At 46.8% G+C, this 19,750-nt stretch overlaps 1 protein-coding gene across 1 annotated transcript; it reads left to right on the top strand.

Moving 5' to 3' along the window:
• The first annotated feature begins 360 nt into the window (after positions 1 to 360).
• Positions 361 to 1,092, top strand: LOC109756872 (uncharacterized). The gene has a single exon (XM_020315709.1). It carries the CDS (start codon positions 361 to 363, stop codon positions 1,090 to 1,092), a length of 732 nt encoding a protein of 243 aa, XP_020171298.1.
• Positions 1,093 to 19,750: the final 18,658 nt, after the last annotated feature.

Raw genomic sequence — 19,750 nt, 5'->3', positions numbered from 1 at the left:
TATATAGATTGACTTCTAGAGATATTGTAGGGTTAGTTGCCTTGTCACGCAAGACATCATCTGTATATATTGTAGCCGACTCCGATGGAATACAATTGAGTTTCATCCTATAGTCTTCTACATGGTATCTGTTTTCTACCGATCTCTCTCGCTTCCGCTCTAGGCCGCCGCCGCGTCTCACGCCGCCGCAGCCCCTCGCTCCCTGCCGCCGCCGTCGCTACTTCTACCATAGCCGCCGCCGCTGCCGCATCAAACCCTAAACCCTATCACGCCGCCGCCGCTGCTCCTTCCTATGTAGCCGCCGCTGCCGCCCCTACCTAACACCTTCCAGCCGCCGCCGCGCTCTTTCCAATCACCACCATGTCTCGCTCCAAAGCCGAACCCTCAGACGCCGGTTCTTTCGCCGGTGCCATCTTCACCTCCGATCGCCTCAACGAGCTCCATATCAAAGACCACGTTCCCGTCGTCCTTGACCTTGACTCACCATCCTACAACGCATGGCACACCTACTTCGCGCTCCTCCTCCGCTCCTACCGCCTCATCGAGCATGTTGATGGTAGCATCGACATCCGCGACATGAAGGACGACGACGAGTGGCTTGTTGTGGACGCCTGCATCGTCAAGTGGCTTTTTCTCACCATCTCTGCAGGTCTCTTCAACATGGTGAACTCCCGCGACCCGTCGGCGTACGCCATGTGGACACGGCTGTGTGACCTCTTCCTCGACAATCAACTCCAGCGCCGTGTCTTCCTCCAAGGGGATTTCTTCACCATGCAGCAAAACGATCTTTCGATCGACGAGTACTGCATGCGGATGAAGGTTCTCGCCGACGAGCTACGGGACGTCGGCATGACAATTGACGACTCCGTCCTCCTCACTAACCTCCTTCGCGGCCTTCACCCCGACCTCGGCCAATCCGCCGCCAACCTCTCCCTCATCACGCCGACGTATGCCAAGGCGGTCATGTATATTCGCATGGAGGAGAAGCGTCTTCGTCACGCGGCTCGGCAAGCGCCTCTCGCCGTGCTCCACGCCGGCACCGTGAAGGGCCCCGCCGCCCTCCCGCAGCCTCCATGCGCGCTGGCTCCATAGCCGCCCTCTGCCCTTGACCAGGGCCGCCAGAAGAGGCGGGGAGGTCGCGACGGCCGCGGCCGCATCGGCGGCTCTCAGCCCCGCCAAGCGGCTCCACCCGCTCCTGCCCAGGCTGCGGCGCCCGCGCCCTGGCTCACGGGGTACAACCCCTGGACGGGGGTGGTGCACGCCTACTCGATGCCTCTTCCGCGGGTGCCTGCTCTGGGCCTAATTGGCCCTCGCCTGGCTCATCATCAGGCCCTCTTGGCCGCGTCGGGTGGCTCTGGACCCGGTGGTTCCTCGGCGTACAGCGGGACCATGGCCCATGGCGCCGCCATGTCGCCACCCTAGGACGCCGCACCCACCGGCTACAACTACGACCCAGCGCTTCTATCCGCCCTCCACGCCGCCCCTACCCTAAGCAACTACTCCGGCGGCGGGGCCTGGTACATGGACACAGGCGCTGCTGCTCATATGGCATCGCACCCGGGTATCCTCTCTCGTGCCTCTCCGTACCCTCTTCACTCTCGCATCGGTGATGGCTCTACACTTCCCATCACCCACCACGGCGCGTCCTCCCTCCCTCTATCATCGTCTTCCTTATCCCTTAACAATGTTCTTGTGTCTCCATCCTTAATACAAAAATTATGTTTTGCTCGTACTCTTACTCGTGAACATCCTGTTACCGTTGAGTTTGACATACATGGTTTTTCTGTCAAGGATGCCCACTCTCGGAAGGTTCTGCACCGATGTGATTCCCCCGGCGATCTTTACCCGTGTGGCCCAACGACAAGCCGTGGTCCCGTCGCTCTCCACGCCGACGTCTCTCTCTCTCTCTCTGGCATGCTCGTCTTGGCCATCCCGGCGCCGACGCTCTTCATAAAGTTTTGCGGACTTTTCCTTTTTCATATAATAAATCGGAGGCACACAATTGTCATGCCTGTCGCGTAGGGAAACATGTTCGTTTGCCGTTTTCTTCTTCATCATCAATTCCCACATTTCCTTTTGATGTTATTCAATGTGATGTTTGGACATCTTCTGTGCCCAGCAATTCGGGTTTATCATATTACCTTGTGATTTTGGATGATTTTTCTCATTTCACTTGGACCTTTCCGTTGCGCCGCAAATCCGACGTCGCTTCCTCACATCATGCTTTCTACGCTCATGTTGCCACCCATTTTCACCGCACCATTGCCCATCTTCAAACCGACAACGGGAAGGAATTTGATAACCTTGCTATTCGCACCCTCTTATCCACTCATGGCACCATTTTTTGCCTCACATGTCCATATACATCACAGCAAAACGGTCGTGCCGAACGTGTTCTTCGCACTCTTAATAAGAGTGTTCGCGCATTGCTCTTCCACGCACACATGCCTGCCCGGTTTTGGCCCGATGCTCTTGCCACAGCCACCCTTCTTCTTAACATCCGGCCTTGTAAACCCTGATGGAACTACACGCCTCATCATCTCTTATTCGGGTCACCTCCGTCATATGATGATCTCCATGTCTTCGGTTGCCTTTGCTATCCTAATATCACAGCCACGACACCACATAAGCTGGCGCCTCGCTCTATCGCTTGTGTTTTTCTTGGCTACCAACCCAAGACAAAAGGCTTCCGTTGCTATGACCCGGAGTCCCATCGTGTGATCGTGTCTAGGCATGTTTATTTTGATGAGGTTGTTTTTACCTTTCAGCAGGCATCATCGCGTCCCTCGCCATCTCTGGACGCCTCTCCTCGACGGACTCGTGGAGCCCTTGTGCTCCCTCCACCCCGTCGCTCGGGCGCGGTTGCGGCCTCGTTGTCCGCTGCCTCGCCGCCCTCGGCGTTTCCTTCGCCGGCTCAGGAGGAGTCGGCCTCCCAGGCCTCGCCGGACCCCCACCTCTCGGCTCTGGAAGAGCCTGCCACGCCCCCAGCTGGGCCCTCGGGGGTCTTGTCAGCTCAGGAGGAGCCGACCCCTCGGCTCCGTCAGTGCCCTCATCGCCGTCCACGGCTGGGCCCTCTGGCTCCTTTTCGGCTCAGGAGGAGCCGGCCCTCTCGGCCCCGTCGGCGCCCCTGTCGCCGTCCAAGGCTGGGACCTCTAGGGCCTCGACGGCGCCCTCGACACCAACACCCGTTGCCTCGCTCGCGTCTTCATCATCATCCGAGCCGGCTGTTGTGGCCCCTCGCCGCGGTCCACGCCCGCCTCCCCCGCCGCCTCACCACACCCGCGCCAAGGCCAGGGTGCGCAAGCCGAATCCGCGCTACCACAACCTCAGCGTCACGACCATCTCTCCGGTTCCGCGATCGGTGCGTTCTGCGTTGAGTGATCCGCATTGGACCGCAGCCATGCGCGCTGAGTACGATGCTCTTGTCGCCAACCGTACTTGGACCCTTGTTCCTCGTCCCTGATACGTCTCCAACATATCTATATTTTTATATTGCTCCATGCTATATTATCTACTGTTTTGGACATTATTGGGCTTTATTATTCACTTTTATATTATTATTGGGACTAACCTATTAACCGGAGGCCCAACCCAGAATTGCTGTTTTTTGCCTATTTCAGAGTTTCGCAGAAAAGGAATATCAAACGGAGTCCAAACGGAATGAAACCTTCGGGAACGTGATTTTTAGGAAGAATATGATCCGGGAGACTTGGACCCTACGTCAAGAAACAAAAGAGGAGGCCACGAGGTAGGGGGGCGCGCGTACCCCCCCCCCCCCAGGGCACGCCCTCCACCCTCGTGGGCCCCCTGTTGCTCCACCGACGTACTCCTTCCTCCTATATATACCTACGTACCTCCAAACGATCAGATACGGAGCCAAAAACCTAATTCCACCGCCGCAACCTTCTGTACCCACGAGATCCCATCTTGGGGCCTATTCCGGCTCTCCGCTGGAGGGGCATCCATCATAGAGGGCTTCTACATCAACACCATAGCCACTCCGATGAAGTGTGAGTAGTTTACCACAGACCTTCGGGTCCATAGTTATTAGCTAGATGGCTTCTTCTCTCTTTTTGGATCTCAATACAATGTTCTCCCCCTCTCTCGTGGAGATTTATTCGATGTAATCTTCTTTTGCGGTATGTTTGTTGAGACCGATGAATTGTGGGTTTATGATCAAGTTTATCTATGAACAATATTTGAATCTTCTCTTAATTCTTTTATGTATGGTTGCTTATCTTTGCAAGTCTCTTCGAATTATCAGTTTGGTTTGGCCTACTAGATTGGTTTTTCTTGCAATGGGAGAAGTGCTTAGCTTTGGGTTCAATCTTGCGGTGTCCTTTCCCAGTGACAGTAGGGGCAGCAAGGCACGTATTGTATTGTTGCCATCGAGGATAACAAGATGGGGTTTTTATCATATTGCATGAATTTATCCCTCTACATCATGTCATCTTGCTTAAGGCGTTACTCTGTTCTTATGAACTTAATACTCTAGATGCATGCTGGATAGCGGTCGATGTGTGGAGTAATAGTAGTACATGCAGGCAGGAGTCGGTCTACTTGTCTCAGACGTGATTCCTATATACATGATCATACCTAGATATTCTCATAACTATGCTCAATTCTGTCAATTGCTCAACAGTAATTTGTTCACCCACCGTAAAATACTTATGCTCTTGAGAGAAGCCACTAGTGAAACCTATGGCCCTCGGGTCTATCTTCATCATATTAATCTTCCAACACTTAGTTATTTCCTTTGCTTTTTACTTTGCTTTTATTTTACTTTGCATCCTTATCATAGAAATACCAAAAATATTATCCTATCATATATATCAGATCTCACTCTCGTAAGTGACCGTGAAGGGATTGACAACCCCTTATCGCGTTGGTTGCGAGGATTTATTTGTTTTGTGTAGGTGCGAGGGACTTGCGCGTAGCCTCCTACTGGATTGATACCTTGGTTCTCAAAAACTGAGGGAAATACTTACGCTACTTTGCTGCATCACCCTTTCCTCTTCAAGGAAAAACCAACGCAGTGCTCAAGAGGTAGCAAGAAGGATTTCTGGCGCCGTTGCCGGGGAGGTCTACGCAAAAGTCAACATACCAAGTACCCATCACAAACCCTTATCTCCCGCATTACATTATTTGCCATTTGCCTCTCGTTTTCCTCTCCCCCACTTCACCCTTGCTGTTTTATTCGCCCCCTCTTTTCCGGTTGTCTCTTTTCGTTCACTTTTCCCTTGCCATGTCAGAACCAAAAAGAGTTGGGGTTCCTCTCCCGAGTTTTAGCGCTTTAGACAATCCTGCTATCTTATCTAAACTCATAAATAAAAATACTATGGAAAAACCTGCCGGAGTTATCAATGAAAACCTTAGTCATTTTGATGAAGATGATTCTGGAATTTTTCGTTATTTACTCGATGAATCTTTGAAAGATGCTTGGGATAGGCTATTAAGGATCCGGGCTAGCTATGTACCTCAATATCAAACTGAGGTTTACTTAAAGAGCTTTTATGTTGGGTTGCCCGCTTCGTTCAAACAAGTTTTAGATTCTATTTTTGAAGAGGGTTTTCTCGAAGGGGACCCCATAGATACCTATGAAAAGATGAAAACTATATTTGGGCACCCCATTAATGAGAAAGTTGAAATCACATCTCTTTTGCTTTCTACCAAAACGAATCTATCAAAGAGATAAAAGCTAGCCTAGATGCCAATTTCCGCAACATTCTTAATCTTTCTTCTACCATTAATGGCCATGTACTTTGTCAAAATAGAAAGATTAATTCCATAGATAACAAGTTTGCTCTCTTTTTCCCTAAAACCAAAGATGGCAATACCTAGATCTATCCTTGCTTTTATGCCTAGCTAGGGGCGTTAAACAATAGCGCTTGTTGGGAGGCAACCCAATTTTATTTTTAGTTTTTTTTTTTGCTTTTTGCTTCTGTTTATGAATAAATATTTGATCTAGCCTATGGTTAGATGTGTTTTTATGTTTTAATTAGTGTTTGTGCCAAGTTAAACCTATAGGATCTTCTTGGATGGTAGTTATTTGATCTTGCAGAAATTTCCAGAAACTTTCTGTTCACGAAAATAATTGTTAAAAATCGTCCTATTTTGGCTGATTTTTTGGAGTTCCAGAAGTTTGCGTTAGTTACAGATTACTACAGACTGTTCTGTTTTTGACAGATTCTGTTTTTCGTGTGTTGTTTGCTTATCTTGATGAGTCTATGGCTAGTAAAATAGTTTATAAACCATAGAGAAGTTGGAATACAGTAGGTTTAACACCAATATAAATAAAGAATGAGTTCATTACAGTACCTTGAAGTGGTCTTTTGTTTTCTTTCGCTAACGGAGCTCACGAGATTTTCTGTTAAGTTTTGTGTTGTGAAGTTTTCAAGTTTTGGGTGAAAGATTTGATGGATTATGGAACAAGGAGTGGCAAGAGCCTAAGCTTGGGGATGCCCATGGCACCCCCAAGATAATCTAAGGACACCATAAAGCCAAAGCTTGGGGATGCCCCGGAAGGCATCCCCTCTTTCGTCTACTTCCATCGGTAACTTTACTTGGAGCTATATTTTTATTCACCACATGATATGTATTTTGCTTGGAGCGTCTTGTATGATTTGAGTCTTTGCTTTTTAGTTTACCACAATCATCCTTGCTGTACACACCTTTTGAGAGAGCCATACATGATTTGGAATTTGTTAGAATATTCTATGTGCTTCGCTTATATCTTTTGAGTTATATAGTTTTGCTCTAGTACTTCACTTATATCTTTTAGAGCACGGTGGTGGATTTGTTTTATAGAAACTATTGATCTCTCATGCTTCACTTAGATTATTTTGAGAGTCTTAAATAGCATGGTAAATTGCTTAAATAATCTTAATATGCTTGGTATTCAAGATTAGTAAAAACTTTCTTATGAGTGTGTTGAATACTAAGAAAAGTTTGATGCTTGATAATTGTTTTGAGATATAAAGATGGTGATATTAGAGTCATGCTAGTTGAGTAGTTGTGAATTTGAGAAATACTTGTGTTAAAGTTTGTGATTCCCGTAGCATGCACGAATGGTGAACCGTTATGTGATGAAGTCGGAGCATGATTTATTTATTGATTGTCTTCCTTATGAGTGGCGGTCGGGGACGAGCGATGGTCTTTTCCTACCAATCTATCCCCCTAGGAGCATGCGCGTAATACTTTGCTTTGATAACTTGTAGATTTTTGCAATAAGTATATGAGTTCTTTATGACTAATGTTGAGTCCATGGATTATACGCACTCTTCTTCCTTCCACCATTGTTAGCCTCTCTAATACCACGCACTTTTCGCCGGTATCATACACCCACCATAAACCTTCCTCAAAACAGCCACCATACCTACCTATCATGGCATTTCCATAGCCATTCCGAGATATATTGCCATGCAACTTTCCACCGTGCCGTTTATTATGACACGCTCCATCATTGTCATATTGCTTTGCATGATCATGTAGTTGACATCGTATTTGTGGCAAAGTCACCGTTCATAATTCTTTCATACATGTCACTCTTGATTCATTGCATATCCCGGTACACCGCCGTAGGCATTCATATAGAGTCATATTTTGTTCTAAGTATCGATTTGTAATTGTTGAGTTGTAAGAAAATAGAAGTGTGATGATCTTCATTTTTAGAGCATTGTCCCAAGTGAGGAAAGGATGATGGAGACTATGATTCCCCCACAAGTCGGGATGAGACTCCGGACGAAAAAAAAGAGGCCAAAAAAAAGAGAAAAGGCCCAAATAAAAAAAATGAGAGAAAAATAGAGAAGGGACAATGTTACTATCCTTTTACCACACTTGTGCTTCAAAGTAGCACCATGATCTTCATGATAGAGAGTCTCTCATTTTGTCACTTGCATATACTAGTGGGAATTTTTCATTATAGAACTTGTCTTTATATTCCAATGATGGGCTTCCTCAAAATGCCCTAGGTCTTCGTGAGCAAGCGAGTTGGATGCATACCCACTTAGTTTCTTTTGTTGAGCTTTCATATACTTATAGCTCTAGTGCATCCGTTGCATGGCAATCCCTACTCACTCACATTGATATCTATTGATGGGCATCTCCATAGCCCGTTGATACGCCTAGTTGATGTGAGACTATCTTCTCCTTTTTTGTCTTCTCCACAACCACCATTCTATTCCACATAAAGTGCTATGTCCATGGCTCACGCTCATGTATTGCGTGAAGATTGAAAAAGTTTGAGAACGTCAAAAGTATGAAACAATTGCTTGGCTTTTCATCGGGGTTGTGCATGATTTAAATACTTTGTGTGGTGAAGATAGAGCATAGCCAGACTATATGATTTTGTAGGGATAACTTTCTTTGGCCATGTTATTTTGAGAAGACATAATTGCTTTGTTAGTATGCTTGAAGTATTATTATTTTTATGTCAATATTAAACATTTGTCTTGAATCTTTCGGATCTGAATATTCATACCACAATTAAGAAGAATTACATTGAAATTATGCCAAGTAGCACTCCGCATCAAAAATTCTGTTTTTATCATTTACCTACTCGAGGACGAGCAGGAATTAAGCCTGGGGATGCTTGATACGTCTCCAACGTATCTATAATTTTTGATTGCTCGATGCTATATTATCTACTGTTTTGGACATTATTGGGCTTTATTATTCACTTTTATATTATTTTTAGGACTAACCTATTAACCGGAGGCCCAGCCCAGAATTGTTGTTTTTTGCCTATTTCAGAGTTTCGCAGAAAAGGAATATCAAACGGAGTCCAAACGGAATGAAACCTTCGGGAACGTGATTTTTAGGAAGAATATGATCCGGGAGACTTGGACCCTACATCAAGAAACAAAAGAGGAGGCCACGAGGTAGGGGGGCGCGCCCTCCGCCCTCGTGGGCCCCTGTTGCTCCACCGACGTACTCCTTCCTCCTATATATACCTACGTACCCCCAAACGATCAGATACGGAGCCAAAAACCTAATTCCACCGCCGCAACCTTCTGTACCCACGAGATCCCATCTTGGGGCCTGTTCCGGAGCTCCGCCGGAGGGGGCATCCATCACGGAGGGCTTCTACATCAACACCATAGCCTCTCCGATGAAGTGTGAGTAGTTTACCACAGACCTTCGGGTCCATAGTTATTAGCTAGATGGCTTCTTCTCTCTTTTTGGATCTCAATACAATGTTCTCCCCCTCTCTCGTGGAGATCTATTCGATGTAATCTTCTTTTGCGGTGTGTTTGTTGAGACCGATGAATTGTGGGTTTATGATCAAGTTTATCTATGAACAATATTTGAATCTTCTCTGAATTCTTTTATGTATGATTGGTTATCTTTGCAAGTCTCTTCGAATTATCAGTTTGGTTTGGCCTACTAGATTGGTTTTTCTTGCAATGGAAGAAGTGCTTAGCTTTGGGTTCAATCTTGCGGTGTCCTTTCCCAGTGACAGTAGGGGCAGCAAGGCATGTATTGTATTGTTGCCATCGAGGATAACAAGATGGGGTTTTTTTTGTCATATTGCATGAATTTATCCCTCTACATCATGTCATCTTGCTTAAGGCGTTACTCTATTCTTATGAACTTAATACTCTAGATGCATGCTGGATAGCGGTCGATGTGTGGAGTAATAGTAGTAGATGCAGACAGGAGTCGTTCTACTTGTCTCGGACGTGATGCCTATATACATGATCATACCTAGATATTCTCATAACTATGCTCAATTCTGTCAATTGCTCAACAGTAATTTGTTCACCCACCGTAAAATACTTATGCTCTTGAGAGAAGCCACTAGTGAAACCTATGGCCCCCGGGTCTATCTTCATCATATTAATCTTCCAACACTTAGTTACTTCCTTTGCTTTTTACTTTGCTTTTATTTTACTTTGCATCCTTATCATAAAAATACCAAAAATATTATCATATCTATCAGATCTCACTCTCGTAAGTGACTGTGAAGGGATTGACAACCCTTTACGCGTTGGTTGCGAGGATTTATTTGTTTTGTGTAGGTGCGAGGGACTTGCGCGTAGCCTCCTACTGGATTGATACCTTGGTTCTCAAAAACTGAGGGAAATACTTACGCTACTTTGCTGCATCACCCTTTCCTCTTCAAGGGAAAACCAACGCAGTGCTCAGGAGGTAGCAGTCCCCCTGGAGCGAACGTCGTCTCGGGCAAGTGGGTTTTTGGTCACAAACTCCTCCCAGACGGTTCTCTTGACAGATACAAGGCTCGCTGGGTTGTCCGTGGCTCTACACAATGTGCTGGTGTTGACTTCTCTGAGACTTTTTCTCCGGTCGTCAAACCCGCTACGATTCGTGTGGTCCTTCAGCTGGCTGCCTCTCGCCGCTGGCCCGTACATCAGCTCGACATCAACAATGCTTTTCTGTACGGCCATCTTCAGGAGCAAGTTCTCTATCGGTAGCTGACCGGGTTCGTTGACCCTCAGCGACCGGATGATGTCTGCCTGTTGTCACGGTCATTATATGGCCTCAAACAGGCTCCGCGCGCCTGGTACCAGCGCATCGCAGCGTTCCTTGGTCTTCTCGGGTTTCTCAGCACCACCTCTGACACGTCGCTGTTCGTGCTGCATCGGGCTAATCATGTGGCTATGCTTCTGCTCTATGTTGATGATATTGTCATCACTGCCTCCCGAGAGGATCTTCTTCGCGACATCATTGGTCATCTCGGTTCTGAGTTTCGGCTGAAGGACCTCGGCGTGTTGCACTTCTTCCTCGGCATTAAAGTGCGACGTGATGCCACTGGGTTTTTTCTGCACGAGGGCCAGTACGCTCTTGATCTTCTGGACCGTGCCGGCATGACTGACTGCAAGCCAGCCGCCACACCTGCTGAGGCCAAGCCGAAGCTCTCTGCCACCGCTGGCCAGCCCGCTACTGACGCCGCTCTTTACCGCAGCATTGTGGGCGCCCTTCAGAACCTTACGCTCACCAGACCAGATATCCAGTTTGCGGTGCAGCAAGTTTGCTTGCATATGCACTCGCCCCGTGATGTTCACTGGTCTTTGGTCAAGCGCATTCTTCCACTAGTGCAGAATCGGGCTCTAGCGCCGGTTCGTAAGGGCCTTTAGTGCCGGTTCTGTCACCAGCACTAAAGGGTGGGGACTAAAGGCCCCCCCTTTAGTGCCTGTTCGGCACGAACCGGCGCTAAAGTGCCACCACGTGGCACGAGACAGGCCCGGGTGCGGCTAGACCATTAGTACCGGTTGGTAACACCAACCGGTACTAAATGTTTGGGGGGGGGGGTTGGTTTTTTTTCCTTTAATTTTGTGTTTTAAATTTAATTTAGTGATTGTTTTACATTATAATGAGTTGTTAAATCATTAGGTGAAAGTACCGCAGATTAGTTTCGACTGGATGCATGTGGATCCTAGCTAAGTGATCAAGTATAAGCCATATATCCGTATTACTTGATCACTTAATTAGGTGATAAAGGTAATATGGATATGGCATATACTTGATCACTTAGATAGGATCCATCCAGTTGAAACTAATCTGCGGTTTCTTTCATAAATGATATAATAACTCATCATCATCATCATCATCATCATCATATTAATATAAAAACTCTTGCATCATATCATCACCAACAACAGTAACTAGCTAGCTAAAAATCATCGTATATAGCTGTCATTACCACTATTTAATCATCATAGTCATTACCGCTATCTAATCACCACCAACACTAGCTTAAAGAAGAAACATTCACTTGTACCAGAAGCAAAGATATCATCGAGTCCAACATGGTCATGATATTATAAGCGTTCGTAACACCACAAAAGCAAATCACTCTTTGAGATTAAGTTCAGGACGAAGAACACGGACATGAGAGGACAAGTACTAAGAGCATGAACTAGCTAATCACTCCTGCTGCTCTTTCTCAGGTAAAATAGCATAGAACTTGTATAGCTCTCCTGATTCATCATATTGGAGCATGCAGATGAACCTGTCTCCTAATCGTGGGCTGCGCTTCTGCTTGCTGCCCCCTAGTACTTCTCTGCGATCGTTAACAATTTTGCTCCAATCTTTCACTATTAAGCATTCCTCGCTTTTAGAAATCCTGTATGCACTCATGTGCAATGTAGGATGTCTTGGCCGTAAGCTAATCATTGACATGCGACCTTTAATCTCGATCCACTCAGGCACAACTGTCATCGGGAGTGCCTGTTGAAGAACATCGTATAGTAATACACTTAGCAATGAAAGTTTAGCTTGAAAAATAATGTATGCAAAAGATGCACTGAGGACAAATAGTAAAAATCTTACCATCTTTCCTAAATAGATGTGACCGTAGTTCAATACGATCACTATTGGTCGCACGTTTTGAGTACTAAGATTTTCAAATTCAGGAAAATAATTTCTCTTGACAGCATCAAGATCCTCAAGCCATGAAACATAATGACTTATCTCCTCGCAGTTTAATTCAGCCCCGGGACAGTGGACGGTCCTGTCTACCAAGCGCCGGACATGTTTGCTTGAATGAAAATAAGCTATCCATAGAAATTAGTTGTCAACTATTTTTGAATAAACAATATCAAAGACATAAATATGGTTGAGAAACTCACATAATGGTAGAACTGGAGGCGTCTGCACATCGACCCAGATGTCTCTATTACCTTCAATATCATCTTCCGGACGAATATCAAAGGTGATAACCATATCAGGCTCAAATACATAAGCCTTGCATAGTGCTTGCCAAGTTTTGCATTCAAAATAGGTGTATGTGTCTGCATTGTATAATTTGACGTTGAAAGTATAACCATGCTCGGTCTTCAGTTAACTCTCTTTACCTCCATAGTTTTCATAGCACTGAAACCTATCTTATCCAAGACAAAAATTCTTGCATGGCAGGGGATGCGCTAGTAGAATAGTGAAAATTTAAAATTATAAGTTCAAGCAAATGAAGCATAAGTCATGCTTAATTATGAAAAAAGACTTGTCGTTGTGACTTACTGTATCCACTTCGAAGGTCTCATCTAGCTTGATGCTGAAGCGCATATCATCAACAAGGAAATTTCTGTTGTACAGCCGCGCTGGTCTTCACAGTATTCGCACATAATGAAATCTTTTTCATCGTCAGACGACATTTTCTATGTTCATATGGGTGAAACATTAAACACTTACTAGTTCTATTAATTCAACTAAAAAACTAGTTCTATTAATTCAACTAATTCAACTAACCATTTACTAAAAATAAACTAGTTCTATTAATTTTCTTACTAAAATAAAGTAGCTAGTTCTATATAGTAACATTTTAATTAGATCATCAAATCTCAGATACCAAAATTTTCTTACTAAAAATAAACTAGTTCTATTAATTCAACTAATTCTACTAAGCATTTACTAAAAATAAACTAGTTCTATTAATTTTCTTACTAATTCAACTAAGCACTTACTAATTCATCTAACATTAATATATCTAATTTATCTTTAAGTAAAAGTATAAAAAACTAACTCATCTAATTAACACTAATTAATATCTAGCTAATTCATCTAACAATTGACATTAATATTTAACTTTTCTATCTAATTCATCTAACATTCGACATTAATCTAACATTCTTATCTAGGTAATTCATCTAATTCGATCATCTAATTAACAATTTGACATGCATTAATCTAAAAAACAAAAAAACAAAAAATAAGTAAAAAAAATGTGTGTGTGTGTGCGCGCGTGTACGTGTTTGTGTGTGTGTGTGTGTATGAGCGGGGGCGGCGGCGTACGGGCGGCGGGGGCGAGACGGCGACGTACGGGGCGGCGGCGTACGGGGCGGCGGCGCGAGACGGCGACGACGGGGACGGCGGCGTATGGAGCGGCGGCGCGAGACGGCGACGACGGGCGGCGGGGGCGATGGCGAGCGGCGGGGCGGCGAGGGCGAGACAGCGATGGGCGACGGCACGGGACGGGAGCGGCGGCAATGTCGCGAAGAGGTTGGAGATGCGGAGATGAAACTGAATTTTTCATAAGTGTTATATATATATAGGAAGTGCCTCTAGTACCGGTTGGAGCCACCAACCGGTACTAAAGGCCAATTTTGGCCAGGCCAAGCAGCGGGAAGCGGCCCCCTTTAGTACCGGTTCGTGGCTCCAAACTGTGATGCGCAAATATTTTTTTATATAGTATTTTTTATTTATTTCGGAGTATTTTTTTGATGTATTTAGTTTCTTTGTGAATACTTTTTCTTTAGGTACAAAAAATTACAAATTTTCTGTTAGTGCGAGTAGTTTTCAAATTTGAATAGTTTAAATTTTGTAGTGATTTTCAATTTCACGGCCATTTAGCTCTCTAAACAAATCGGTAAATGACTGAAAAATAGCAAATGACGTCAGAAAGTGTTGAAAATTGATGATTTTGCTTTGAATGGTGCATACGGAACGCGAAAAAAGTCTGGAGTTCAAATAAGTTTAGAAAAATGAAGTGCCCGTATAACAGATGAGTTCTCGTCCGAAACCCTGATACTCCGAAAGAGATTGTCCAGTTTGTACACGAAGTGCATCCAGCTTTTGTCGTAACCGTCTCTACTTTTTTGCACATGCTATGTGGGTGAAATGATGATACCATGCCAAGTTTCAACATTTTCAGAGTTCATTTTGTAGTGATTTTCAATTTCAAGGTCATTTAGCTCTCTAAACAAATCGGTAAATGACTGAATATAGCAAATGACGTCAGAAAGTGTTCAAAGTTGATGACGTCACTTTGAATGGTGCATACGGAACGCAAAAAAAGTCTGGAGTTCAAATAAGTTTAGAAAAATGAAGTGCCCGTGTAACAGATGAGTTCTCGTCCGAAACCCTGATACTCCGAGAGAGATTGTCCAGTTTGTACATGAAGTGCATTCAGTTTTTGCCGTAATCCTCTCTACTTTTTTGCACATGCTATGTGGGTGAAATGATGATACCATGCCAAGTTTCAACATTTTCATAGTTCATTTTGTAGTGATTTTCAATTTCACGGTCATTTAGCTCTCTAAACAAATCGGTAAATGACTGAAAAATAGCAAATGACGTCAGAAAGTGTTGAAAATTGATGATGTCGCTTTGAATGGTGCATACGGAACGCAAAAAAAGTCTGGAGTTCAAATAAGTTTAGAAAAATGAAGTGCCCGTGTAACAGATGAGTTCTCGTCCGAAACCCTGATACTCCGGAAGAGATTGTCCAGTTTGTACACGAAGTGCATCCAGTTTTTGCCGTAACCCTCTCTACTTTTTTTCACATGCTATGTGGGTGAAATGATGATACCATGCCTTTGTTTGTAACAGATTTATTTTCGTTCGAAACCCTAATACTTCGAAACAGATTATGTAAACATGTAAAAATATACATCAAAAATACATTGATCTAAATGCTATATATGTAAACATGTAAAAATATACCCCTCTGTAAAGAAACTATATATAAAAGCATTTAGATCATGATCTTATATTTCTTTACAGGGAAATACATCAAAAATACTTTTATCATATTGCGGCCGCAAATTCTACACATAGAGTTCAATGAAGACCAAGTGCTTGTGATAGTTTGAGAAGTAACATATTTAATGTGGTAAAAACCTTCTTAGGGGAGCGAGGTGGGACTAAAAACAGCCTGTCACAACCTCTTCAGTACCGGTTCGTAGCACGAATCGGCACTAAAGGGGGAAGGTGGGGCCACAGCCTCTTTAGTCCCGGTTCGTGGGATGAACCGGTACTATAGGTTCACCATGAACCGGTACTATAAATCTCCCCCCGCCTAGCCGTTTGAACCGGCACTAATGGTCACATCACATTTGATCCTTTTTCTACTAGTGTTCGGTACATTCGTGGCACGCCGACCTACGGTATTCGCCTCCGTGCATCCGCCTCGACTGAGCTTCTTGTTTATACTGACGCCGATTGGGCTGGCTGTCCCGACACTCGACGTTCCACGTCTGGCTATTGTGTCTTCTTCGGTGACTCTCTTGTCTCTTGGTCCTCTAAACGGCAGCCTACTGTCTCCTATTCGAGTGCTGAGGCCGAGTATTGAGTTGTTGCCAGCGTCGTTGCGGAGACTTGTTGGCTTCGTCACCTTCTTGGTGAGCTTCGGATTTCTCTTTCGAAAGCTACTGTGGTCTTCTGTGACAACGTGTCTGTAACACCCTGAGAATCATGCTACAGTAACCCCCTGTGATTAAGCTAATCATATTGCTAAACAGGGCTAGATCACATTTGAACCACACCCTTGTCAAACTCCTAGTTCAAACTTCAATTAAAGTTAAAAGTGGAAAATAAAAGTTTTCAAAAATTCAAACAAAAATGTTCAGTGGGTTCTAAATAATACACTGGTAATTATGGTGGAGAAATCGCATTTTTATAAAATGTCTAAATACTTTTAAATGAAATAAAACAAAAAATGAAATAAACAAATAAGAGAAAACAGAAAACAAAACAGTCAAAAGAAAAAATGAGCAGGCCTCCCCCCACTGGACCCGCGGCCCAAACCCCCCCCCCCCCCCGGCCCAAGCTGGGCCGCCACCCGCGCCCCGGCCCAGCCCACCTTCCCCCGCGTCCCCTTCCTGTTCCCCCGACCGGGTCGGAACAGGGGGGCGTCGCCGCCGAACCCCCTCGCCGGCGGTGAACCCCGCGAGAGGATAAGGGCGCCAGCGGCCCCCCGCTCCCTCGGGCCTCTCTCCCACTCGCCCCCGCTCTCCCTCGGCCTCTGCGCCTTCTCCCCCGCCAGATCCCCCTCCCTCTCCCCTCCGTTCCCCTCTGCCCGAACGCGCTCGCCGCCGTTCACCGTAGTTCCCGCGGCCACCGTGCCCAGATCGCCCCGACGACGTGCCCGAACAACTCCCCGCCGTCGACTACGCCGACTGCGCCATCGGGAACGAGCCGAGCGCCACTACATCGACCTCCCCGAGCTCGTCTTCCCCGCACGGCCGCCGTCGATCGTCGCCGACTCCGGCTACCCCGCGCCCTCCCCGAGCTCGCTGCCACTCCCTACGGCTCCGCTGTGAGCTCCTCTACCTCCTCCCCCTCTCCGCTAGCTCGCCCGCGCTCCCTAGCTTCTTCCCCGCGCGCGCCCGAACGCCACGCCGCGGAGCTCGCCGCCGGCGTGTCTCCGGTGACCAAATGGTCACGGGCGTTGGCCCGCTAGCCCGACCGCACCATGCCGCACCCGCCTAGCTAGCTAGTTCGGCCGTTCGCGCGCTCTAGCGTAGCTTCCGTCGGGCACCCGTAGCTCCTCGCCGCCGGCGAGCCCGTAGCGGTCGACCCCGTCCGTTCCAGCCCCTCCGACCACCGCCGTTGGACGCGCGACGTCGAGCCGCGTCGAACGCGCCCAGCCCCGCCCCCGCAAACCCACAGTGGGTGAAACCCGCGCCCCTCCCGTGCGCGCCGCCGTGCGTTTTGGTCGCCGGCGATACTCCGGCGCCGGCCGCCGACGTGGCACACCTGGGGCCACCCCTGGGTCACTGCCAGTGGCCCCCACGGGCCCAGTTGACTGGGTTGACCCAGTCAACTGCTGACTGGGCAGGCCCAGTCACTGACATGCGGGCACCGCCGCAAAAATTAAAAAGAAAAGAAAAAGAAAATGTTTTATAAATAAAAAATAATTAGTTTAATTAATCTCTCACTGACAGGTGGGCCCAGTAGTTAATTAGCTAAAAAACTAATTAGTTAATCCTCTGTTAACCCACTGTCTATGACAGGTGGGTCCCCCTTGTCAGTTTGACCAGTCAACCCGGACTGTTAACCGCTGACGTCACTCCTACGTCATGCTGACGTCATATCCCTTTTTCTGTTAATTAAATAATTCCAGAAATTCAAATAAACTTTGAAAATTCATATCTTTTAAACCGTAACTCGGATGAAAATGTTTTCTAAATGAAAGTTGCTCAGAACGGCGAGACGAATCCGAATACGCAGTCCGTTCGTCCACCACACCTCCCTAACCTATCGAACTAGCAACTTTCCCCCTCCGGTCCTTCTGTCCGAAAACGCAAAACATCGGGAATACTTTCCCGGATGTTCCCCCCTTCACCGGTACCACCTACTGTCGCGTTAGGACACCCCTAGCACCGCTCATTGTCATGTCACGCATCGTCATGCTTATGTTTGCATTGTATTTACTGTTTCTTCCCCCTCTTCTCTCCGGTAGACTACGAGACCGACACTGCTGCTGCCCAGTTCGACTACGGAGTCGACGACCCCTCCTACTTGCCAGAGCAACCAGGCAAGCCCCCCCCTTTGATCACCAGATATCGCCTACTCTAATCTCTACTGCTTGCATTAGAGTAGTGTAGCATGTTACTGCTTTTCGATATCCTATTCTGATGCATAGCCTATCCTTGCTACTATTGTTACTACCTTTACCTGCAATCCTACATGCTTAGTATAGGATGCTAGATTTCCATCAGTGGCCCTACATTCTTGTCCGTCTGCTGTGCTATACTATCGGGCCGTGATCACCTGGGCGGTGATCACGGGCATATACTTATATACTATATACATGACACATGTGATGACTAAAGTCGGGTCGGCTCGTAGGAGTACCCGCAAGTGGATCCTTGTGGCGGAGCGACAGGGCAGGTTGAGACCGCCTAGGTAAGAGGTGGGCCTGGCCCTGGTCGGCGTTCGCGGATACTTAACACGCTTAACGAGATCTTGGTATTTGATCTGAGTCTGGCCATTTGGTCTATACGCACTAGCCATCTACGCGGGAGTAGTTATGGGTATCCCGGCGTCGTGGTATCAGCCGAAGCCTTCGTGACGTCAGCGACTGAGTGGCGCGCGCCGTGTTGGACCGCTTTGACGTAACCGCCGTGATCGTGTGGGTTGCTAGGTCTGCTCGCGGCCGCGTTCGCAACATGCAGGTGTGCATAGGGCGATGGGCCCAGACCCCTGCGCGCTTAGGATTAGACCGGCGTGCTGACCGCTCTGTTGTGCTTAGGTGGGGCTGCGACGCGTTGATCTTACGAGGCCGGGCATGACCCAGAAAAGTGTGTCCGGCCAATTGGGATCGAGCGTGTTGGGTTATGTGGTGCACCCCTGCAGGGAAGTTTATCTATTCGAATAGTCGTGTCCCTCGGTAAAAGGACGACCCGGAGTTGTACCTTGAGCTTATGACAACTAGAACTGGATACTGAATAAAATACACCCTTCCAAGTGCCAGATACAACCCGGTGATCGCTCTCTAACAGGGTGACGAGGAGGGGATCGCCGGGTAGGATTATGCTATGCGATGCTACTTGGAGGACTTCAATCTACTCTCTTCTACATGCTGCAAGATGGAGATGACCAGAAGCGTAGTCTTCGACAGGACTAGCTATCCCCCTTTTAATTCTGGCATTCTGCAGTTCAGTCCACTGATATGCCCCTTTACACATATACCCATGCATATGTAGTGTAGCTCCTTGCTTGCGAGTACTTTGGATGAGTACTCACGGTTGCTTCTCTCCCTCTTTTTCCCCCTTTCCTTTCTATCTGGTTGTCGCAACCAGATGTTGGAGTCCAGGAGCCAGACGCCACCGTCGACGACGACTCCCACGGCACTGGAGGTGCCTACTACTACGTGCAGGCCGCTGACGACGACCAGGAGTAGTTAGGAGGTCCCAGGCAGGAGGCCTTGCCTCTTCGATCGTTGCTGCTTTTGTGCTAGCCTTCTTAAGGCAAAACTTGTTTAACTTATGTCTGTACTCAGTTATTGTTGCTTCCGCTGACTCGTCTATGATCGAGCACTTGTATTCGAGCCCTCGAGGCCCCTGGCTTG

Source organism: Aegilops tauschii, chromosome 7 (assembly GCF_002575655.3).
Source record: "Aegilops tauschii subsp. strangulata cultivar AL8/78 chromosome 7, Aet v6.0, whole genome shotgun sequence".
NCBI lineage: Eukaryota > Viridiplantae > Streptophyta > Magnoliopsida > Poales > Poaceae > Aegilops > Aegilops tauschii.
The sequence above is the reverse complement of the archived record's forward strand: the minus strand, read 5'-3'. Positions and strand labels throughout refer to the sequence as shown.

Coding starts and splice junctions, on each gene's coding strand:
- LOC109756872 (XM_020315709.1), top strand. CDS start 361: ATGTCTCGCTCCAAAGCCGAACCCTCAGACGCCGGTTCTTTCGCCGGT.